General features: G+C 48.9%; 2 protein-coding genes across 4 annotated transcripts in view; both read left to right on the forward strand.

Moving 5' to 3' along the window:
• Positions 1 to 8,011, forward strand: part of LOC146182647 (serum amyloid A protein-like) — a 123,638-nt gene extending 115,627 nt beyond the window's left edge. The window contains exon 7 of one of the 3 annotated variants that reach the window (XR_014708626.1): positions 7,693 to 7,831. Coding sequence is in view for 1 of the 3 variants with exons in the window: in XM_084608888.1 (XP_084465014.1) it covers positions 7,693 to 7,924 (232 nt within the window). In the remaining 2 variants the exon portion in view is untranslated. Of the gene's footprint in view, positions 1 to 7,692 lie in introns of all 3 variants that reach the window. The other 2 variants (XR_014708627.1, XM_084608888.1) reach the window with 2 other exon arrangements.
• A 5,566-nt stretch (positions 8,012 to 13,577) lies between these two features.
• Positions 13,578 to 14,603, forward strand: LOC146182651 (uncharacterized). The gene has a single exon (XM_084609573.1). The coding sequence runs from the start codon at positions 13,578 to 13,580 to the stop codon at positions 14,601 to 14,603; it is 1,026 nt and encodes a 341-aa protein (XP_084465699.1).
• The last annotated feature ends 10,714 nt before the right edge of the window (positions 14,604 to 25,317 follow it).

Here is a 25,317-nt window from a genome sequence, read left to right on the forward strand (position 1 = left end):
CGCGCGCTCGAGCATCGGATGGATCGGCTAGCAGTGGCTGTTGTTGGCTGTAGCAGAGGGCCGCCGTACGGAGATGGACGTGTATTAACTCTAGACAGATATATAGAGCAGAAAACATATGGTACCTTCAAATGCAAAAAATACTTATTTTTGACGCATGTAACATTCTACTTTTTAACGAAAACACATATGAGTGCATTTCAAAAATGTCAATCGTGCAGAAACGTACAACGGACGTCCAGAGTATTATAACACGACGGACTGTTCATGCATCCAAAATAGTGAATCCGCTGGACTTTCGTTGGTTTGAAGTTGCTGGACATCCAAAAACAAATATCCGCAGGACCTCCGATGGCTTACTACCGGTGGGCTTTGTTAATGTCCGGAAAAAGACGTTCAGTGTACGCCCAGTGGACGTCCCAATGCGGTCGCGGACGTTCGGATCTAAATCGGATGTCCGACGGTCATTTGTGGTCCAATGGGTACAGGCCGATTTACGTTTGTTTTAGCTTGCAGCCTTGTCCATTTGAATTTGCTCAGTATTGCAGCCAATATTTGGTGGTACTCTGAGCGCTATATGGGACACTATAAAACACAGAACACACATGATGGGAGCTGAAGACGCGCAGAGAGCATTAATTAGCAATAATATCTACGCCGACAGTGATTCGATCGGCCTAAATTTGTTCTTTTGTACGAGGTTTCGTTTGCGCTATGCTGCTTATCACTCAATGCATTCTTGTGTACTAATTCACGATACAATAATGTATTTTGTACACCTTTGCCCTTTTCAAGCAGGCGCCGACGCCAAAGAAGTAAGCTTCCAAATTTAACTTTTTGTGCCTCATGACATACATGGCATCGCATAACCTATGATTAAACGACCTGTTTCATATGACTACGCACACCTTTACACCAATATGCAACTGATGGGACGACATACACCTTCGCAAAACCTTACTGACCTTCGGGAACCACGGCAATACATCCTGTGGACAACTTCCTGCAACACGTTAAGAACGAAATATTCCTCCTGCTGGCAATGAACGACGGCCTTTGCTGTTTTTCAGTCCGCGTTGCTCATTTTGATCAGCGTCACCGCAGTGGCGAAGATGTAAAATCATACCGAATTTCACAAAACCTGGAACCGGTAGGTTGAAGAGTCGGACGTACGAGCACCTAAATCGGTTAGGAAGCGCCGCCCGGAGACATTTTTGGTCGGTTAATACGGAGGCTTGTGAAAAACACACCTACCTTTTTCGTGATGCACTCAACTGCGCTGTGCAGCTCAGCTCCGCTTTAAATTCTGCCTCTATCATGCACGGTGCGCTGCCGGCGTTCTGTTCGGTTTATACACGACAGAACAGACCTTCATTCTTCACAGGAGCACTCGTCCATGATGGTCAGGATTTTTTTTTCTTTCAGTGTACTTTCTCTTGACTTCTGCCATGTTTGCTTTCATATCCTTTCGGTTCCCTGGTTATGGTTACCTCCGAACTGCTGTCTCTAGGCCTTGCCTTTATGTCAGCAAAGCGCGGCAACATTATTGAAATAACATGGTAAGACCTCACGGCGGTCGAAAAGAAATGGCCGGCGAATTTCGTACCGAAATTGGTAAATTAGTTTATAAGAAATGAATAGTTTTTCTCACATTTCTCGTTGGACACTCGAACCTTACTGCAGGTGGCAGTGAAAGAAAGGTGCCGTCGTGGAGGGCTGCGAACAAAACTTCACAGACACTGGGAGAATGCGGAGCGTTTGCGCGACGTTGGTGGATCCTGGTCGACGCCATATATTTACCCACATTGCATAGCTCGCCACTTTTTGTCTCGATCATGACTCAATTAGATTACTCGACACTTCCATGTCGCGGTTAGGGCGCTCGACTATAATGTGCCCGACAATGCGGGATAAAATCCAGGCTTTTCGATGGAGGCGAAAAGCATGGTGCCAGTGTGCTGTGCGATGTCAGTGCACGTTAAAGAACCCCAGGTGGTCGAAATTTCCGGAGCCCTCCACTACGGCGTCTCTCATAGCCTTAGTCGCTTTTGGGCGTTAAACCCCACAGACCAAAGCAACTTCCAAGTCATCACATATGGCTAATGACACGTTGATGATACAGCACTTCTTTATATCATGGCTTATAACTTTCATCCAGTCATTGGCTGATGGCGTCACTTGGTGACGGCGACACATTTTGCGGGAACTTCCTGCGTCAACAATGCATACTAATGATTAATAATTTTGGCCACTAGGAATCTTATCGTTTAAGGCGCTCGGCTGCTGAACGTGATCATATAGTTCGAAACTGCGGCGTTTCGGTGGAGGCGAAACGCAAAAGGCGTCAGTAAGGAATAGCTCGTTCGTTGCCAATCGGAGCGGCTGAAGCCTCTCCAAAAGTGGTCATTCGGCAGTGAAGAAGCAGTAGACGATGATCAGATGATGGTCAAAAGGAGAATTATATTTACAGAAGATGAAAAATAGTATACATTGGCAAACTGTAAATTACAGTAACAAGAGTCACACAGACAACTGCAACTTAAAACAAAATAGACTCTCACACAGAGAAGTCACTCTACAAGCCCTTACTTTTCTACCGAGCATTTCCGGTTAAAGCCTAGGGACTGTAAATACGTGCTAAGCACGGAGCCTCAATCTTGACTGCCAAACATGGTCCGAGGACCGCTTTTTGATGACAAACATCAACAAAGACCCGAGGGCGGTCACCTTCGGTGATCCGCCCCGAAAATAAAGCAGCCAATCAAATTATTGAAAAACATGCCACAACCCCCGTGGGTTGGGAATAATCTTGTACCCAGGTCCTTAATTACGCCAAATAAAAATACAACATTCAAAACACACACTCTCTCCACTCGTTGGTCCCCAAACCCTCTCACACGGTGCCTGTCTTTCCCTCCTCTCCCCGGCGTGTTTGCGACGCGACCTTGCAGCTGACGCCTTTGTGAAAGAAACGCCGCGGGGGATCTGGAGACTAGGCCACCCCGCCGTCCCGTTCGAGGAAAAGGGGGGGGGGGGGGCACTGTCCCAGAGCAGTGTACAGTCGCCGTTGCTCTCATCCGATGTCTGGCGGCACAGCGGGAGGCCGCTGGGCTGATTCCCTACTTGGGAGGACCAAGGGTCACGCCTATTGTCGCCTTCTGCAGGACATTTAGTGAGCGCTTGTGACAGTGCAAAAAGCTTCATTAACGGCGTCTCCCTGCACCCATGCTTGGCGCCACGGTGGGACATTGCTGGACGAGCTGGCCGTAAAGTGGTTCGCAGAAGCGTGCCGCTGTTGTTCCCGGCTGATAAGGATGCGTCTGCCGTTCGCTTCTTGGCGACGCCTCGGGGCGAAGGGACGAAACAAACCAAGCCTCGCGCGCGCCCGCGCTCAAGAAGAGGGGAGAAAAGGAGAAATAAAACAACAGCGCTCGCTCCTTGGCCTCGCGCGTCGGGGGTTCGACCGCCAGCTCGACTCCACGTGCGAGTCGCTTTTCACTGCGGCCTTACAGCGTCCGTGTACTGTGCGATGTCAGTGCAAGTTAAAGGTCACCAGGCGGTCTAAAGTATTCTGTAGCCCTCCTACGGTACCTCTTTCTCTCCCATCTTTCTATCTTCCTTTGCGGCGTGGTTCAAGTGTCGACGAAGGATTTTGACGATACTTCGCGTTTCCTTTCTTATAAACCAATTTGAAATTCGCAATCTTCCACTGTTGTCACCGCCGGGTTCTTGCTGTCGCAGCCCCACTCCGGTTGCGCGCTCCTTCGCTATAGCCCAATACACATCTGACCCTCCCTGCCCTAAATTAGAGATTTTCATACCTACACTCGCCATCTGCGTTTCACTCTGCCTGACAGGTCGCACCAGCGACGACGACGCGCAACCGTGAACTGCGCTCTAAAAACGGCTGAGCACACTAAAATAGTCGTCTTTTTGCTTAATCGTCTAACGTAGTCATCATCAGCCTGACTATACCCACTGCAGGGCGAAGGCCTCTCCCATATTTCCACTTAACCCGGTTCTCCATATTCTCCACTTAACCCGCTACGCCACCGCTAGCGGCGGCGTAGCGGTAGAACATTCGCCGCGCATGCAAGAGGACCGGGGTTCTCCACCGGATAAAAAAAAAATCCGCGTGTCGATGGAATTGCATAAACAGGTTTGGGGTGCGACCTGATGCCGGTGAACGCCTCCGGCAACGCACTCCCTCATCAGAACAGGGAGTTGGGTGAAGTAATTGGCCGCAACCTCTCATGATAAGCTCCACAAAACCCCGGCCCTCAGTCACCAGCGGCTGCGGAACAACTGACCACGGCGGCGGTCAGACTTGTGAGGCAGCAGGGGGTGCTAAGGCGTGTAGTACTTTCACGCTAAGAAAAGAAAAAAAACTGGTTTAGCTTGTGGTTAAAGCTGTAGTTGCGCGCGAGCAATCTGCATGGGTATACGCTTAGGTTCGGCTTGAAAGTAAATGCATGTCTTGCGCATAGCAGTTCACACTATGGTTTCAGATGTATTTATGCCATAGGGGAATCACTTCACGCATGAGTCTTTCGTCGTTGACCATTCTGATTCGGGTCTAGAAGACCTCTAGTGGAATGACGGCGTCTCTACGTCTAACTCCGGGGCACAACGTTCGAACGAACCTTCCGACCTAGCAACTGTCGTTCGCCAACTACATCTTCTTTTTCAGTTCAAGGTCAGTGCGACAGCGGCGAAATCCTCTTCGCTACAAGAAGAAAATGGAGCCAAGTGGAACCGGTTGGGTTCGAAACCGAGCGTCTTAAACACTGGGCCACGGCTTTTTGTTTTGCTACTGCTTAGACACACAAATATGTACAATGCATCACACAAGAAACATATTTATATTGAAATTTCCGCAGATGTGCCGGGTAATTAAGAATGCTCGCCCACTTTGGGGAGATTGTTTTGGGCTCGATACACTTCTTCAATGAAGGAAACACTTTCAACGAAATTATGACACGCCGAACGCATATTGACATCTGCACGAAGAAAAGCTGTGTTCGTCTTTCACAAACTGTCAAGGCCCAGAACCAAAAATATAACACAAGTTATACCTTCATCACTCTCAACTGGAAGGTATCGAATTTCATACCAAGTTATGGGAAGTGCTTTTTTGAGAGTACGCTGTAGAATATCCCAATATAAGATGGCCTCCCAACAATCAATGAAGGTATTCATGTTCAACTGTTTCGGGCTCAACGAGGTGGATGTTTTAGTTCGTTATAACCAGGTGTAAGTAGGTTAATTTTCCTCAACCTGTACTGGGTCGATCCTTCCAGTCATTGCAGCACCGGTGAGCTCACTGCTTATGGAGCGAGCGTCTAGCTTCGATAAAACTGCTTCCTCCGCTGACGTCGATCTTGTGGTGCCTTCCCCGGTCCATCCACCGGGGAACACTTTGGAAGTAAGGTAGTGTCATCACGATGTAGGGACGATTTGCAGCACCTGTACGATGAACTGAGAATAAAAGTTTCTTTATTAGAGCGAAAGCTTTACTAGCCCATTACGCTAAAATCCGGTCGCCGGCGTGTGGACCCGATGGTGCCCCAAAAAAGACCACGTGTCCACAGAAACAAGTGATACTGCGCCTTTCCCTTCCTGTGAGCCAGTTAAGGTGGAAGCCTTTCTAGGCTCATTGTGAAAATCTCGCGTTGGCGATATCTGGCCACGAGAGGTGTCAGCGAGATTCCGCGATTAGCAGATACGGCGCCTTTCCTGTAAACCTACTATAGAACGCCGGTGAACTGGGATGCGTTCAATGGAACGCTCGTTGTGTTCGACATATGGCGCGCGCGATGTACCGTGTGCAGCAGCAACGCTCAGGCTTTAGAATTTCTCCCCTGCAGATTCTGCAGTGCTCTCGGAGCTTATTTATTATTATGTATTTAAAAAGGACTCGCCCACTATACGCGCCAGCTCGCATTTCTGCGCAGAACGAAATCAGTGAGCAAGTTGAGCTCGGCGTGGTACCTGTGCTAGCCTGATATTTATTGTTATTTTCTATTGCGTAGCCTCTCTAATCTATGCCTTTATGTGTGTTTTGTGGATGTCATCAAAGTAAAATTGCCTACTACGACGTTGCGAGTTTTATGGGCCGCGGTAGTACTGAATTATTTTGCAGAAAAAAGATGTAAACAAAAACAAGGCAGGAAGTCGGCGGTGGGGGGGGGGGGGGGGGGCTAGAGAGGTGACAAACATTTATTTACTCTTTGTACAAGGAGGTGTTTGGACCGAGGCCCTATTGGCCCAGGCCCTCACAAATCTAGGTGGAGCTTCTATTCCGGAGCCCCAATGGCGTCTAACGCCGCTCGCGCCCTGGCGACCAAGGTCTGCTGGGACTGTAGGTCATGGCAGCTGAGCAGCGCCGCCTCCCTAGAAGGGTGGGTAATGAAGGGTTGGGAACGGTGGGGATTGGATGGACAGGCCCAGACCATGTGGAAAACGTCCGAGAAGGTCGCTCCACACAGGTTGCAGCCCCCATCAAAGTCTGTATTGAAGTGCTTCAAGACTGCCGGGCACAGCATTGTGTTTGTAAAAATTTTGAGAAGGAGCCTTTCGTCCGCTCTCCGGAGACCTTTACAAAAAGCGGCGGTGGCTGTCCTTATAATATGTGGTAATTTCTTTGAATGTAATAAGACATTGCGTGAGCTCAGAGTAGACTTCTCGAGCAAGTTTGAGTGCCCGGGGAGAGAGCGCGCGGGCCGCCTGTTTGGCTAACTCATTTCCCAGGAGTCCCTGATGGCCGGGAGCCCAGATGAGATTACAATTTTGAGGGTCGCTGGACCGACAGCAATTTTGTAGGATGCGCTTGGCTAGAGGAGGTATATCCAATCCAGCTCATAATTCCTACAGGCCCCCTTGGAGTCGGTAATGATGTGTTTCACTTGTGGGAGGGAGAGGGCGAGCGCAATTGCGATTTCCTCCGCGTGTTGTGCTGTGGGCCTGGAACGTTAGTCCTCTCGCGGTAGGGACCGGCAATGTCCACGTAGTATACATATTGTCTACCATAATGCCGCTCCAGTGCTTCCGCAAGCGCCTGGCGACGGCCATTATGATCAGAGTGTGGCATGTTGCGGGGAATGGGTCTGACCTTGAGGGCGCGTCTCCAGGGTTCTGGCGCTCGTACCCGTTCCTCAAAGGTGGTGGTGCATTGGATGTGTGGTCGATCAAGAATGCGGCGACCGGATAGCGTTTGTAATAGGCACGTGTATTGGCTGAAAAGATCGGCCTCTCTGAGTTCACCCCAGGGTCCAACAAACGCTGGTTGGATGTGGCAATGGGGAGGTCAAGAGCCCGTTTGATAACTTTGCGATGTATGACCTCGAGTTGGTCGTCGTCATGTTTGCGCATGTGAAGGTAGGGGTTGAGAATTCTACTCGTAACGAATGCATGTGCCAGCCGCAAGGCATCTTTACTTCGTAACCCCCCATGCTTATTGGAGACCCGGCGGACCATACGGCCCACCTGGCCGCCATACATGCGAAGTTTCGATTGAACCTGGATGACTTGGAAACTATACCGGGTTATTGACGAGTGGAAGTAACTACAGAGGCTGCACTATCGCGCAGTAATACGTGCACTGCTCTCAGACACCGGAATGGCGATCTTTATGCAGCCAAGACGACAGCCTCCACTTCTGCGTACTTGAATCCGGACTTTTTGTTCTTGCAGGTACTTTCACTGCATGGGCAACTACCGGGCCGTGCACGAGTGCAACAACTCGGACGCGGCGCGGCGTGCGGCCGAAGCAATCAGCGATTGTCGTGAAGAGGGAGAGAGTGGCGTCGACAGCGCCGCCGACCAAGAGGCCAACCGTTACGGCCGTAGTGGAGGCGACTGCGCCCACCGCTACCTGGCGGCGGTGAGGTGCGCATACAACCCTGCCACCAGGAGATGTGGCTGAGAGGTGCGCCATGCGGCGAGCTCCTCCCATAGCGGGAGTGTTTGGTTCAATAAAAGCTGACTGCGTATGAGCGCTTTCCTTCCCAAAGCGCCTTTTGTGCTGATCAAGAGCCCACGGTGATATGGTGTCGTAAGCGAGGTCATTAGATGTAAATGTTTTTTTTTAACTTTCAGTTCATGCGAACATTTCCTGCGTACATTTTGCAGACCACGAGTCTAGAAAGGCTTTACAATGGGGCTTTATGTCGGGTGGGTAAGTTATTTGCGGGGAGGAGCTTAAGTGCCCCCATAACTTTTTGCAAGCAATTGTTGTCGTAAGGCTACCGTATGATTTTATGAATTGCTGATGTTATAAGTTACTAGGTAGAACATATTACTCCACTTTTTAAACTCATCCTTGTCATATGACTCAGTTCAGTCGTGTTCGACTCTTCGGGACCCTATGGACCATATCACGCCACGCTTTCCGGTCTCTCACTATCTTCCTAACATCACATAACTTCATCTGCAGCGCCTCAAGGATGCCATCTAACCACCGCGTTCGCTGCCTACGCCTTCTCCGGTGACCCTCAACCTTTCCCAACATCAAGTCTTTCTCCAGCGACTCCTCTCTTCTCATCAAATGACCAAAGTAGCTGAGCTTTAACTTTAGAATTTGACCCTCCAATGAGCAGTCAGGGTTTATGGTCGACAATATCGACTGATTTGATCTTCTGGCCGTCCAAGGAACCCTCAAAAGTCTCCGCCAGCACCACAATTCAAACGCGTCAATTCTTTGGCGGTCAGCCTTCTTCACTCTCGCATCCATACATCACAACTGGAAAGACCATAGCACGAGTTATACGGATCTTGGTTGGCAGTGTAATGTCTCTGCTCTTTTCTAGGCGGTTAAGGCTAGCCATGGCTCTCTTTCCCAGAAGCAGGCGTCTCCTAATTTCATGGCTGCAGTCTCCTTCCGGGGTAATCTTGGAGTCCAAGAAGAGAAAATCTGTCACAGCTTCCACTTCTTGTCCATTGATGCTCCAGGACTTGATAGGGCAAGACGCCATGATCTTTGTCTTTTTAATGTTCAGTTTAAGCCCAAACTTCTCACTCTCTTCTTGTACGCGGATCAGAAGTCTCTTGAGTTCCACTTCACTTTCTGCCATTAAAGTGGTATCATCCGCATATCTAAGGTTGTTGATACGTTTTCCAGCAATCTTCACTCCAGCTGAAGACTCGTCCAGACCGGCCTTCCTCATGATGCACTCTGCATATAGGTTAAATAGGCAGGGCGACAGTATGCAGCCTTGCCTCACTCCTTTCTCAATCGGAAACCAATCAGTAAGACCATGCCCGGTTCTGACTGTGGCCTCTTGCCCTTCATACAGGTTCCTGAGGAGACAGATGTGGTGAATTGGAACTCCCATCTCTTGGAGAGCTTGCCACAATCTGCTGTGATCTACGCAGTCAAACGCTTTCGCATAATCAATAAAGCAGAAGTAGATGGGTTTCTGGAACTCTTGCTTTTTCCATGATCTAGCGAAGGTTGGCAATCTGCTCTCTAGTTCCTCTGCCCTTGCGACACCCAGCTTGCACGTCCGGAAGCTCCCGGTCCACATACTGCTGCAACCTACCTTAGAGGATTTTCAACATCACCTTGCTAGCATGCGAAATAAGCGCGATCGTGCGGTAGTTGGAACAATCTTTGGCACTCCCTTTCTTTGGAATGGGGGTGTAAACTGACCTCCTCCAATCCTTTGGCCACTGCAGGGTTGTCCAAATTTGCTGACATAATGTATACAGAACGTTAACAGCGTCGTCATGGTTGAAGTTGCCATGACACTAATGATGTCATCATTTTTTCCAAGTCACAGTTGCTATAAGGCTGTCAATCGCGAAAGTGATAGATAATACTTAGCCATACTACTTTTCTATGTTTAGAATTCATTCCTGTCGTATGGCACCGCCGTGGTGGCTGTGCGCGGCTGCTCAGTCCAAAGACGTGGGATCAAATTCTGGTCGGGATGCCCGCTTTTCGATGGAGGCGAAAAGGAAGGCGTCCGTGGGCTGTGAGATGTCAGTCAGAGGATCAAAATTTCCTGAATCCTTCAATACGGCGTCTCTCATAGCCTGAGCTACGTGAGTCGTTAAGCCTTATAAACCAAATCGTTGTCATAGATTGTCAGGACACTACAATGACGTCATTTTTGCAAGTTATCATTGTCACGAGTCTAAGTTATATGAATTTGTGACGTCATCAATTACTAGTTACGACATACTACATACCTTATTTCCTTTATGCTGCTCCACAATCCCACCCATCCTTCTTGGGCTGTTGTTTGGTTGGTTTGGTTTGTGGGGTTTAACGTCCCAAAGCAACTCAGGCTATGAGAGACGCCGTAGTGGAGGACTCCGGAAATTTCGACCACCTGGGGTTCTTTAACGTGCACTGACATGGCACAGCACACGGGCGCCTTGCTTTTCGCCTCCATCGAAAAGCGGCCGCCTATCCCGCAGCCTCGGGTACAGTAGTCCAGTGCCGTAACCACTTGCCGTAACTACAGTAGTCCAGTGCCGTAACCCCGGCGGCGTCTTGGACTGTTGTGATCACATGAATGGGAGCCTTTTCCGTGGACATATTTTGTGGACGCCTCCGTGGATAACTTCCAGCCTCTGATTTCGCGTCTCGTGAGCCACATAAGGTTGCCTGAAGAAAAATATAGCGGTATCCTTGAAGGCATCTGAAGAAAACTGAGGAACCTGCCGGTCGCAATATAGTAATCATAGCATGATTAGCGCGCGTTGTCGAAGAAACAGTGTGAAGGCTTATTACAACGGAGTAATTTGCGTTTTTTGTAGCACTTCACGTGCTGTGAAAATTACGTGCCCATGTGGATATCGGTATGTTTTAGTGTATTCGCACCGAATCACATCAGCGGTGAGAGAGCGAGAGAGTTGTATTTAATGGAAGGTGGAGAGTTCGGCCAGTGGTAAAGAGACCCTGGCCTGTTACTTCCCAGGAAGAAGGAAGTAAAGGAGAGTAAGGGTGCGAATGGAGGGGGATTATGTGATAGTGTAATCAAATTCCTTGTAGTAATCCAAGTTATTGAGACCTCGCGCACAGTTGGTGGCATTTTAGACATCAGTTGTCTTTGTATGCATACTGGCACAGTTGCAGAGAACTCTGCACTTCCGTAGCAGGCACAAACACTTGGCGACAGTTTCAAGGAGAAGCAGCCCTAATCACTTGGGCAGGGGTGCTGTTTAGGTGCCTCACTGGAATGCACACATATCAAGACTAAGCCGTCTACCCCTCCTTCCGTGAAGCGGAGACCGGTGATAGAAAATGACACCCATGAATTCAAATTCAGCGGGCTTCGTAACAATTCGAGAGTGTCGGAAATGTATAGCTCAAATATTTAGGCACATCCAGAACTGGAGCGTACCTTTCTTTTTTTCTTCCTCTAGTCTCTAAGGCAACAATGGTTCGTATCCATCGAATACGGCACTTATTAATTGCTTGACTATATCTGCGGTTAATTTTATGTTTACTCCTCGAAGAGCTTTTCGTATGCGTCTTTTCAATAGTAAATGGCAGCAAAAAGTCTGAATTCAGAGACTCGAAAGCGTTGACTGCCTTTCTCTGGCACGCGCGAACGTGGCGGTGACGTCGTCGAAATCAGACAGCGAGACAACAACGACGAGTGTTCGAAGCGTTCGCGTGCTGCACTCCGCCAGCTCGGACTGCTCCGCGGATCTCCGCCTTTTCGAGTAAGTGGATTTTCGTGTGCCCTGTTAGTTTTCTGTGCCCGTTTCATGCGGACAACTTGCTACCGTCGTTCTAGCCTTGCTGCTCTCTTCCCGGGGCACAAATATCCCGCTTTGCTTGCGGGCGACTAGGAATAACACTAGCCCTAACGTAGCCTATAGGCACAGACCTGAAGGTCTATTGTGGCACTAGTACGCGCGCTCGTGCTCGTACTGCGCTGATAGGTGGAAGTGTAATTGTTGCGCGCTACGTTTTTGCTCCCAACTTTTCGCCGAGGCTCGGGGCTGGAAATAACCGCTTTGAGCATTTTTCAGCGCTGCATCTCCTGGAAGAAACATTGAGGCACGTAATGAAGCTTAAAGAAAAATAGAGAAAACAGCGCCAGAGATCTACGTGTTGCTGCTGCGCTCATTGTGTTGGAGAGAAAAGCGCCCACTCGACGGGTGTTCTCGCCGCCTACTCCTCCCCTCCCTCCTCTCCCCCGGCAACATGATGAGCGCGTGCCAAGGGATGCGCGTCCGCCGCAAGCGCTTTATTTTACCCCTACGTTGTGGCTAGCGTTCTAACGGAGCTTACGGCTTTGCGCATTGGATTGTAAAACATTTATTTCGTTGTTCACAGCAGGTTGAAGACGAGAGGTATCGCCGTTAGCCCATGGCTGGCGGCGATCTCGTTGGCCCGTACTTGAATCTACTTTGCGGATGGCGCTGCGTCGTTGCTGTGGCAAATAGCGGGATAGAATCATAAATAAAAAGACCACCGCAAATAACACAGACATAGGAGAAGACAGGACGAGCTGCTCGTCCTGTCTTCTCCTATGTCTGTGTCTGTGTTATTTGCGCTAGTCTTTTTATTTATGATGATACACCAACTAGCCCAGCTTTATGCTTTGAAGCGGGATAGAAACTGCAAAGCAGCAGTCCTTGCGCCCTGCCTAGATGTAGACAACCATGGGGCGGCCAGGCTTCATACCGCGGCAAATACCAGTCAGCGCACGTTGCCTGATGCGCTAAGCTGCAAAGCAATTGGATTGTTCCCTGTGTATAGGAGAGTTATGGCTGATTCCCGTCGGACTTGTGCATTTGTTGTTACTTACGGTGGACATTGCAGCATCACACATGTCAACAAAAATAGTGCAGAGACAAAACAAGAACACACACGAGCGCTCGTGGGTGTACTCGTGTGTGTCCTTGCTTGTCCTTGCTATGTCTCTGCGCTATTTTTGTTGACATGTGCTACCAACAAGCCTAAACTACCATCACACAGAGCGACACGACGAGGCACTTGCCACGCTTTAAAAAAATGTGTCCTAACAGCCAAATTTTCAAGTTTGACAGGAGATATATGCAGATGTACATCCCTCACGGGGGATGTGCTCCTCAGGCGCGCATGTAAAGAGGTTATCAGAAATTAAGTTTAAGAAATTACGGTTGCTGCACTTTCACTGTCTGCTGCACTCTACACCTTCATGCAATTGCCCGATTTTTTATTGTTAACTGTGGCATACGGAACAGAGAGGACAGTACAGTCTAAATTATTTTTCAGCCTTTCCTGTGCGACGGAACCGCCATCGAAGCTTTGAAGGAGCGCCAATTTTGAGCGGATAAACAAGCTTTCTCATCTTTCTTGCAGGTAGCGGGGAATACTAGAGATCGCCATGCCCCAAAACCACCAGGGCCTAAACGGAGTCAGTATGCGCAGCCGGCGCCGCCGCGAGCGGCGTCGGCGTCAACAAGAGTTACGTCAACAGCCCGAAGACCCACAACATCAGTTCGACCGTGAAAACAACGACAGCCCACAAGTGCCTAACTGTGGCCACGTGGATAACCAACGGCCGGAAGTTTCTCCACTTCAGTTATACTGGTCAACTCTATACTCCCGTTTCTTACTACCACCTTTTCTCATGGGACCCTCCTACAGTGGTATGAGCAGCCACTTCTACACGACTTCGGAACCAGGCAACGTTCAACGCGAAATCAATTTGGGCCACTTTGATGCCAACGTACTTCAGCAGCAGCGCCAGTACGCTCGCTGGTTTCACTCCATGGCACTGCGTGAACTGAATGAGCGAGAGAAAGGAAACGCCACGGGCGCAGCGCGCAGGATCAACACTGAGAAATCAAAGTCGCGCACTGCCAAGAAACGCCGGGATGCACGAGCTTGTGCTGCAGCCGTAGAACGACACCTGCTTGAAGCTTTTCTGGGGCCGGTGGTGACCATGTCCGGCATTGTATCCGTATTCATGAAGCATCGCATCCGAGTGGACATCTCAGTCGACAATGCAGTGCGTGTTGTGAATTTCACGAAACACTGCATGGCTGCCATCAGCCGCCGGGGAGACCGCGTGTATCTCAGCCACCCCTGCGGGCGTATGCTGCAACATGAAGGCCGGGGAATGGACTTAATGTCAGGAATGCGGCTGGTCAAGTTCTCCGATCGAGGCATCACCTTCAGTGCTCTCGACCACGGCCTCGTGTACCTTGTAGACGAGTCGGGAACAAAGTCCACTACAGAGAAGTTCCAAGTCCTCTGCTACGACGTGGCCTCGGATGTCTTTCGCAAGGACTCAAAGCAGGGAGCCAAACATGTGAACACTTGCTTTGAAATCGCAACTCAGGCGGAATGCAAGGAAGCAAGGAATGGTGATGAAATCTGGTCGGTCGGTGGTGTCCGGATAAAGCAGACGCCTTGGGGAGACGTCCAGGTGTCTCGAGATTCAGGGAGAAGAATCATCTGGACCTCACCCACGGTCGGAACCGTATCGGTTTGCACACAAACTCTCAAGGCTTCCTTGAGCTGCAATCCAAACAAGTTCGTGATCCTGAAGATGGGCCCAAAGCGCATGGTTGCCACCGGAGAAGGTTTTACCGTGCGCAACGGAGGCCAGAAGGCCGGGTTTGACATCAAAGGTAGACTGACCCTTCGTTGATCATGTGACACGTTAAGCAAATGACTTTTTTTTGTTGTTGTTGTTGTCCAAGGCACCTCTCCGAGAACGCTGAAATGGGGGGGGGGGGGGGGGGTATGAGCAGGGTCAGATTTTTTTTGTCAGTTTTTTTTTTTGAAATGCAACGCTGGGAGGAGAAGCATTTAAATGGAGAACATGGGCTATGGAGAAGTCGATGGGCGGACGTGTACCGTCGTGAGACCATCCATGCCGGGGGGGGGGGGGGGGGGTACAACAAGCGTGCCATGGTGAGTCGAAACATCCCTGTTTGACTGCTGTGATGCTTCGCCTCTGGTACGCCCTAAGAGTTCCGCTGCAAGGCCAGAGCAGCAACCAGTGAGGATCTGCAAACACTGCGCAGTGTCCTACCAGGGCTACCATTGGAATCGAGTTCGTTTTTTTTTTTAATGCCAACCAGTGTCAGGGCCCTGCTGGGCGCGTCGCAATGAGACCAAGAGAAATAAAAAAACACTTTGACACTTGAATGTTCATTTCGAGTACAGGAAGTGTGCAAAGCGTCCACCGGTTGAGGCGTGCATCCGCGGCGCTTCCTCGAAGAACATGAAATCGAGAAGAAAGTCTTAGCGCATGCAAGATCACTACGCAGAATGCAAGTTAGTTATTTGCATGGAAACTCGTGGCATCAGGCAAATGAGGCGGAATGAATTGGAAACCAGCGTTTAGGTAACGTCAGTTATAGACAGCGAATTGTCATAGCGAGCCAGTTTCGACGTTAATTTAAATTAAAGCAGCAGGAATTACTCATTTGATTGGCTGAACTTTATGCAAACTTTTGCCTTCTGTCAGCTCTCGTTCCTGGCTAGAGACAATGAATGCGAGCAGCGGACTCGCGAGGAGGCCTCATTTTGGTGTCGTAGCACATCCTCAAAGAGCGCATGTGTGTGGCTATGAAGCATGTTTGACATTTTACTTTTGCGAGCGCAGGCGGAATAAACTTCTTACCCACTAATAAACGCTGCGCCCTGACCGAGGCAAACACACCAGATTTGCTGGCAACTGTGCCATTTCGGCAGGACGGTTTCTTCGCTTTCTAAACGGTCTGTCTTCAACGCTGCGCTTCGGATGTCGCCGTCTTTGTCTCCGCAGGCAAAGGTGCATAAAGACCGGAATTTATGGTACTCATTTTGGGTGGGAGAAACTTTATTGATCGAACAGATCAATAGGATGGGAGTATAGTGGCCTCCTAACGGAGGGCGACTTCTCCCACCTATTCTGCAAGCTTGGCTTGTGTGTTCTTGGCTCTCTCAGGAGCCTAAGCCAGGTGCCCTGTGATGCGCAAAAAGTTTACCGTGCACCTCGCCCGCATCTTATAGAAAACGGGCCAGAAACCTACGCAGAGCCCAAACTGGTGCAGTCATGACGCCGATCTTCGGTCGAAAATCACTATAGAACCCATTGATTCAATGTGCTTACATTGCGGGGGCAAGAACACTTCCTATGGGACTGTAAGAAAAATCCACTACCAAGAGACCTCCTACTAAGCCCCCGTGTTCATTTTCAATGTGGATGTAATTTGACTCTTGGCCACCAGATGGTGCATGAAGACGACGACGTTGGTTACTGTAGTGAAAGTATGAACGAAGCACTACGTGGAAGTAAGCAAAACTCGATTAGAAGATAGGTGTCTCAAACGTGGAGAGGTGACATCAAGTTAGCAGTGTAGGATTAGTAAGTGTATTGGTCCGAATGCCATTTTTGTCTTCGATTAAATTTTTACAAGGGATGAGCAAATGTGCAGCCTTATAGGATTGAGTCGGTTTTTATTGATACGCTGTAGTTCTCAAAAAAAAAAGAAGTGGCATGCACACTGAATTTTTCTCGCAGACCAGTATTTACTCATCTTATGCAACTTGTGCACTTATAAATGCCGTAGGAAACTGTTTTTGTTATTGCAGCTTTTTGAGCGAAAAGTCTCCAGTCTCTCTCCAGGAGCCGCAGAAAAGTTTTCAGCCTGCACTTCTGCACGATGCACTAAGGTCCTGCTGCTGAGCCCATGTTTTTTTGTTTTTTTTCTCAGCATTTTGCGTGTCATGTTCTTCATTTCAGCAAACTCTGTAGTTCTCGATCAGTAAGTATATTTTATCTACACCGCCTCAAAATTTCCCAAAATAAAAATAAAACAAAAAGATTGAACACTCTGATTTGAATAAAAAATTTTACAGGTTCAACTATCCTTGAACCAAGTTTCACTAGCATTAGCCATCGGTTGCAGCCGCAGTCACTGTGCCGCTTCTATCTTGGCACACTTCCACTACTTCCATGTTTGGTAGGCAACAGGCTACTCTTGTTGTTCCGGGTACTAGAATACTTTGGGTAGTGTGGTAAGAGCGGCGGTCAGCGCGTGAGACACTTCATGTTAACTCTACCAGGTGGCGCTAGCAGCGCCTAACCGAGCACTATTCAGAGACCGACCGTAGCCAGGCAGCAGCAAGCACGGAAGTTTATTTTTGCCACAGGTATGCGTAGTACTTCCGATGCAAACGTTCTTATTTACTTATGAGCGAATTAATCCAACTAATATGACTTCAGCAAGGCTAAGGTTTCGTCAGATCACCTCAGCTGAGCAGACGCGCAAGGCGCCAAATGCGTGAAGCTTCGCGTTTACTTCAGTAACCAGTCAGACTATGCTCTGAACAGTGACGTCTGCGTCATTTTACTGGTGGGTTAGTACGAGCAGCTCCTGCGAGAGGCAAACAGCACGTTCTGGGCCACTTCGCACTCCAGTTCTCTTATGGCAGGCGCTCTGCTAGTGTCGACTTTAGTGCGATACTAGCAGTCTGCTAGTGTCGCCTCTGCGACACTAGCAGACAGCATCGCCAGTAATGTAGTGGTAACATCAGAATTGCGCCAAATTTCAGTGCAGCTATTATAAGTTACTGATCTAATGTCAATGCCAGGTGTTCTGCGCGTTTTTCGTTTTGTAGTATCCCGTCCCTGGTGTCGCCGACCTCTCTGTTATTGTGATTTTGTCTTATTCTTCAAACACGCAGGTCGAAGCTATCATTTTATTTGTTACTGAATGATAAAGTTAGAATTGAGGAAAAACCACCATTACACACCTAACATTTATTTAAAATCATTGTTTCAAGACAAGTGTAGTAGGTATAATCACAATACAATTTGTTCAAAGCTGGTGTTTGAAACTGTTCACACGAAAGCGCAATGTAACGAAATAAGGTTCCCTGAAAAACAAGAAAACACGCCCATTGCAAACCATGGCAATGGCTGTTTGATGAAGTTCTACAGCTTCTACCATGGACTTGATTTCAACTCCTTTCGCTTCTTTGCCATGAAAATAAGGGCGAGCGAAGACCCGGCCGTTTCCTGTCGTCTGCAGTAAACACCAGCAGCTTCTCGTGCGCGACAAGAAATGGATCTGGTCACGGTAGTTTTAGCGCTATTACATTTGGGTCGCACGCGCCTGAGTATCGCACCGCTGAGTATGCGGCTCGCGGCCCCTCGGTAGCGTTGGGCTGGCAGCTCCGTGGCTCGGCGGACGGCATCAATGGTCCCAGCAAAGACGAGGCGTCTTCTAACGAAACAACCTTTACTAAAACATCATGAAGGAACGGGCAGAGAAGCTGACCCGAAGAGAATACAGACACGCTCACACAGCTAGTGTCTAGCATCGTCACAGCGACGCCTTCTAAAGTATAGTCTCTGTCGCAATGGAGTCTGCCGCTGCTTTTTATAGGCCTTTTTAGTTTCGATGCCTGGGCGCAGCCATCTTAGTTTGATGGTTGCGCCCCGTATGAACCAAACTAGGAAAGTCCGCTGCGGCTCCTCTTCACGCCATCTTGGGCTGTGCTGTATGTGTTGCTGCGGTGCGGCAGTGTAAAAGCGCTGTTTCGCGGTGCTCGTGAAAGCCATCCGACACCTTGGTGCTATTTGTGCTTTGTTTGAGCGCGCCAGCAAATCGTATACCATCCGTTTGTCATGGCGGCAGCTGTTGGAAACAGCACTGGCGGCCGGGGTGACTGCGAAGGGCTGCGCTCCACTTCCGCAGTGAGGGTATATCGGTTGGATCTTTCACCATACATGTATTTTCAATTATATTTTACAATCGCAATGGTAACTGCACACATAAACACACAGCGAATGAACCGTACGGGCAGCTACCGAACGCGGAATGCAGATACTGCGAAATATGCTTTCCAGTTATCGCCGCATTGATTTAACGTGAACAGCGACCCATTTCGATATACGATCGAGCTGTCCTGCTTCAGAAATGTATACTTTCAAGTTAAACCACGGTTCAAGGCCAGCACATAAAAGAAGTAGTGTCTAAAGTACCATTCGTCGACGCTTTTATGCAGCCTTGGTGTTCGTCCCGTTTTTATGCAGCCTTGGTGATCGTCCCGCGGCGCAACATCGCATACCCCCGTCCCGTACGTCGCAGCAGCATCGTTTGCACGACGTATTTTTGAGCAAAACGTCGAAAAACGTGCGCTCTAAACTGCATAATGAACGAAGACGACAAATTAGTAGCACATACAGCAGCGCTTACGAAAGCGGCACCGCCCGCTGGCGTGGAGGATTACGGCACTCTCGTCGAGCGCTACTGCCTAGTCGTCGCTAGGCCTAAATTGTTTCGCATCGAAGGCACATCCGACGGCGCAATATGTAATTGTTCAACGCTAGGGTAAATGGTCTCTCATGGAACTGCATTACTGCCGATCCCATTGTATCAGTAAAAGAAAGATGTATATTTCGGTGACGCATTAGCAGCAGAGCCAGCGTGCAGACGAGAGCCGCGCCCCGCACCAGCGGCAATGTGTTACGTAACGTATTTGTATTGCAATAGTCAATAACACGGTATGGGTCAGAAATCCGCAAGCAAAATTTTCTTTTTTTTTTGCTGTCGGCTTATTGTTTGAGTGAAGAACAGATTTTAGCACGCTTTTGCGCAGGCGGGAGAATGGCGCGGAGGGCTTGCGGGAGGCACGGCCTGCCCGGCGCGCGTGGTTACTACGGCGGAGGAAGTGAAATGGGCAACATATTCGTGAGTTCGTCATCGGTGCTAAGTCTATCTGGCTTACATAAAACGTTCATGGGCGAAATAAATCAGGATAGACTGGAAAGCGGTGAAACAGAAATATATCACAGCCGAACTCGGACTGTCGATGCATGCTTCCAGCATACACTCTCGGCAGCTTGCGATTTCTTTGATTGTTTGTGCAGTCCACTATCACGCATTGCTGTCCCGATGACATTACCACTAAAAGGGGCGCCAATGAAGCTATTTAGGTTTCTCGAACGACAATATACCGAGGGCCGCTATGCTATGCATAAAGCGAGCGCATGCACAGCCACGGCCGCTCGATGGAAGCGCACTAGGTGCTGCCTGCTACGTCGCCCAAAACCGGCGGGAGCACGGCCGGTCTCGGGGGAGAGCGCGCGAGAGAAGCGCTCTCTCCCTCGAGACCGGCCGTGGCGGGAGGCGCCTACTTCCCGTCGCCACCGCCGCGGCGCCACCTTTCGGGGACAGCCGCGCGCGGAGAGCTGCGCCTGGCTGCGCTTTCAGGGAGGCGTCGGCGTGGTAGAACCCTTTTATTTTAAGGATATAAGAGCTCCGCTTCACACAATTTGGCAACACGAATTAGTATATACTGTCATGTCTAGTGTGTCCATGTCAGCACTTAGCGCTTGCTCGGCAACGATGTATACGGTGGGTCAAGGCCACTCGATTGGAGAGCTCGCATTAGCGTGATGACACATGAAAATCTCACCCGGCTGTGAACAACTCCAAGCTGTTCAGCTGCCATGGTAGCCTAATGCATAACCACTTAACTATGTAGCGAATTCCATGTGTCATTTTCATTCATTCCTGCATATAACTTTTATACACAAATTGATGTCAACCTGTTCTAAGCTGACAGCGCTATCCAATAAAAATATATTGTCCTACTGTGAACGATTGACAAATGTTACGTTGGAAATATGAAGATGTTTATTAGGTTAAATCTACATGATAACCTGGGATCTTCGACTCAGTTGGAGACCTTAAACTTTTTACGCCAGAAGGCTATCCGTCATGGCTTCCCGCATTTTGCATGACCGAACTAAGCGCGCTTCATAGAGCCGATCTGCCTCAAGCTTGCTACGTATATGCGCCGAAAGTTGTTATTACTGTTTTTATTGGCTTCTCGCAAACCAGTACAATTTTTGCTGGTTTGTAATTTTCAATGGAAGAACGCGCATCGAGTGTTCCTGTTGTGAAACTCTTAGCAGCGATCTCAATAATGTTCACGCTTCAGAGCGCAACTGCAGCCGAGATTCAGCGAGCAGCCGAGTACGCTTATTAAATGGCCACACAAAAAAGGAAGAAAATTACCAATCGCAGATGGAAAAACCTTTCATGAGAGCGGTTTATGCTATAGCCATAAATGTTGCTCGACTGTTGAGTTGACATTTCCAGCTCAGCTCACTATCAGTGGGTGCCGCAGCTTAACAATATCTTGCATAGCGCCTCAGCATGGGCACAATTATTGTCTTCATAGATTAGCTGCGGGTACTGTGAACAGTAAGAAAACAATGATGAAATCAAAAGTTTACACAGCTTGCTACTTTGTCGGACCTCTAAAGACTTCATCATCCTGTTAATGGAGGTGCTCATAAGCTGACAAACTTGATTACTTCCTTTGCGGGGTACGTCAAGCCTCCATTGTGCTTGATTTTCATCAACCTGGAACTGGACCAGTTGACTCATATTTCCTGCAATAGGCTTTTGCACGACTGACATGTCGCCTCAAAACCATTACCAAATATCGCATAAATTAAGCTGGTAGTGATATGAAACTTGGGGACCCCGCCGGGGTGGCGCAGTGGTTACGGCGCTCGACTACTGTTCCCAAGGACGCGGGATCGAATCCCGGCCTCGGCGGCAGCTTTTCGATGGGTGCGAAAAGCAAGGCGCTCGTGTGCTGTGCGATGTCAGTGCACGTTTTAATAAAGAACCCCAGGTGGTCGAAATTTCCGGAGTCCTCCACTACGGCGTTTCTCATAGCCTGAGTTGCTTTGGGATGTTAAACCCCACCAAACAACCAAACCAAAACTTGGGGTTCCTAAATCTCCTTGCAGAGCCTCGTTAGAGTACCCGCTCTTTGCTACCTGCTTATTCACCGTATCCCGTAATTGCTGTCTTTGTCGCATATCATTACAATGCAGCCTTAAGCCACCGCATTATATGAAATAGTATCCTACACATAGCTATATAAAGCCCCTCTTTACTGAAGCCGTACGAACGTGTCCTATAGGAGTATAGTGTGCCTGACTTGGGATCTAAGGGTCCCACTTTCAATAATTCCCATTTCATCCTTACATCTTATTGACTCTCTCTGATTTGGCAGCTCCTGCCACATTGAACATGTCATGTGTTCTCATTGCGCCAAAAGTGTCTGGCCATATCACCAACGAACGTGCCTCTTACCAGAGAGGTATTTTTCCGACTTTCCGACGACAGAGCGGGCGCCGGATTTTCTGTAGAACGTGGCTTTTCAGTTTATCGCGTCGACTCAAACAGTCTCAAGAGCATAAACAAATGTATGCACAGGCTCCTTTGCTTGCAAGGCCACTCACACTAGCGCGGCAAAATTTAGAAGAAATTGTATGCTTATATTAAAAAAAACGCTTCGTACAGTTTTCTGATATGTCCTCCCAACATAACCTGCGAGAAAAGCTTCTGGTGCTACTTCATCGTGTTCATCTGCTTCACAGCACATCGTTAAAAATCCTAGTTCACTGGCCAGCTCCCTGATAACCAACTAGGTTAAACAACGTGACGGGAACACAGGAAAAGAGGACGATACAACTAGCGCGGTTATGCTGTCCTCTTCTCCTGTGTTCCCGTCACGTTGTTTGCATTGTTAACCTATAATTAATCACCAACAAGTCCACTCTGCTGTCCCTTCTAGCAAATTCAATGGCAGCTGATAGGGTATTATGCTTCAGTATCTGGACTTTTTAACCTCAGCGCCGCTTTCATTTCAGAGGAAGCGAGTGCATTTGCACTCCTCGCTACTGCCTTTGTCTGAAGCGAGCTCAGCAGATAAAATTTGAGGGTCTCTTAGATGTCTCTTAAGCGGAGGACGGCGAAAGCTTACCCTGGTCCTATCATTTGCCTCTTATCGTTTGTCACAGTTCGTCATTTCAAGTCGTCGTTTGATATATTGGTCGTTTCCCAGTCATGATGAGTTTCCCTGCGTAGTCATTGTAGCCCTTATCACTCATAACTAAGCAGGTTACTCATTTAGAATCAGCAGTGGTCATCACATGTCATTGCCACGAAATCGGCGCACATTTTTTTAAGCCGGCACGGCGCGAGGCCCGCGCGGCGCCGCTTGGAAAGCTCGATAAAAGCCTCCTTCCCCGCGCGAGAGAGCGCGTAGCTTTGTACGCGTCGTCACCCTCTTTCCCATTGCCCGGGGATGACGGTGATTCATCAGAGAAGAATATGCCAGAGATCTCCAGAATTTTCTACGGATCGTGGCCAATGACGACGCGCGGCTCGACGGGAGAAAAAGGGTGTCTGGGAGTGTGCGCACCGTTAAGGGCGCATCGTTAGTAATACCCCCTAATTATTAACTGGTGACAATTATTCTGGCGTCCGCGACAGGACGTTTGGTGCACTCAAGCTCAGAGGACGGTGTATGAGTTGGAAGAGTTTACGAAGAGGTCGTAAACAGTGTAGCAGCGGAGCGATAGCGAGAGGTGGTACCGCGCTGAAGCGGTTGTGTAAGGTCCATTGAGAGTGCTATGTATTAGCATTAGGCAATCCAGACTGAAGATGAATCTCAAGGAGATTATTGCGTTGGGCCTAGAGAAAGGTCTTAAAGGAGCTGAACTGCCGGAATGGGTGGACCGAAAAGAAGGGGAGGTTCTAGAACAGGCTAACAAGGAAAGAGAAGAGGCTGAGAAAGAAAGAAAGAGACAAGAAGAAGAACGAGAGAAAGAATGGCTTAGAAAACGAGCAAAAAGAGAGAAAGAATGGCTCAGGAAGCGAGCCGAAAGAGAGAGAGAATGGCAGAGAAAGCAAGCAGAGGCAAAGAGACGAGAAGAAGGAAGAGAGAAAGAATGGCTCAGGATGCCAGCCGAAAGAGAGAAGAAATGGCTCAATAAGCAGGCAGAAAAAGAAAAAGAATTCTTAAGAGAAAGAGATATCCTTCTCAAAAGGCTGGCTGAAGTTCGGCGTTTGAAAGGTATCACCGAGCCTCCGGAGGTTACCTTTCCTTATATTAGAAAGTACAGCGAACCGAGCGATTCATTGACAGCCACAGGTACTGTAGAAACTGGCTCCAGCAGCCAGAATGAGGTTGTGGAACAGCGTGTTCCTGCAACAGAAATTTCAGAAAATTTTACTGGAACTAAAATTTATCAGGAAAATGAGATTGTGCCCTCCGAGACGACAGGTTGCACAGAAGCTGCAACGGCAGTTGTTGAGCCAGAAGGCTCATGCATGTGCTCTTCGCCTCAAGAGGAAGGACAGAATTCTAGCTCCACGTCAGGTTGCACCATGCCTGAGTGCCTGAGTGACCCAGAGGAAGAGCTGTCAAATAGCAGCGAGCCCGAAAGCTCAGATAGAGCTGAAACTGAAGACAGCATTCTTCCAGGAATTCAAGAACAGGATGTATCCAAAAGTGAGAATGAGTCTCCAGTTGCAAATGAGCTCTGCTTCAAGAAGGTACGACTGAAGGTCGTAAAGAAAAGAAAGAAAATGAAAAGGATTGAGGGAGAACAAAGTTCTCAAAAAGACGTTCCTTTCAGACAACAATGTTCTGATTGTGCGGGTAAAATTGGATCAAACGTTCCTCGGCCAAAGGTGCGAATAAAAGTGGAAACAAAAAGAAACAAATCCAAACCTGCCAAGTCAGGCAAAGTCGACAGGGAAATGTCCCATAGAAAAAGAAGGAAGAAGCGGCTGAACGACTGGACGCGCAAGCGCATGGAGAGCCGCCCCGACCGAGAAAGAATGAGACGGCCTGCTCGAAGCGCCGCTAGGCAAGGTAGAGTTAGATCTGGCCTAACTTCCGATCGGGAAGCAGAACTCAAGAGTAGAGGGACGAGCGAGATAAAATCGCGAATGAGAAGTATCATTAGAACCAGAAAAAGAGCCAGGACACGAGTGAGAAACAAGCGCCAGTGCTTCGTAAGAAAGAGAACTGGCGCGCTAGGTAGTTTGAGAAGAGCTCACTTATTCCAAGGAAGAGCCACAAGCCGATTTTGGAAATATAGGTGAAAGCATGCCTTAGGTTTGTGCGCTCCGCGTTTGAAAAGCTGTGTGCTTCTGTGTTGATTATTTTATGTGTATCCTGACAACCGTGCGTTGTTATGTTTGTGAACATCATGGCGTTGATGTGTGAACTATAATTTGTGACTGCAGTTTGTGAAACTTGTGCAATGTATGTGCGTGACGTGGACATTTGCCCAATGTAGTTTGTGAGCGCACGCATGTGCGCGCGATGTTCGTGGTTGTTGTGAATATTGTAGGACAATATTCTTTAAGGGAGGGGCAGTGTCACGAAATCGGCGCACATTTTTATTAAGCCGGCACGGTGCGAGGCCCGCGCGGCGTCGCTTGGAAAGCTCGAGAAAAGCCTCCTTGTACGCGTCGCCGCCGCCCTCTTTCCCATCGCCCGGCGATTACACGGACTCATCAAGCTGGAATATGCGAATAGAG

This window comes from Amblyomma maculatum, chromosome 7 (genome assembly GCF_055883805.1).
Source record: "Amblyomma maculatum isolate TAMU_Amacu chromosome 7, ASM5588380v1, whole genome shotgun sequence".
NCBI classification, from domain to species: domain Eukaryota; kingdom Metazoa; phylum Arthropoda; class Arachnida; order Ixodida; family Ixodidae; genus Amblyomma; species Amblyomma maculatum.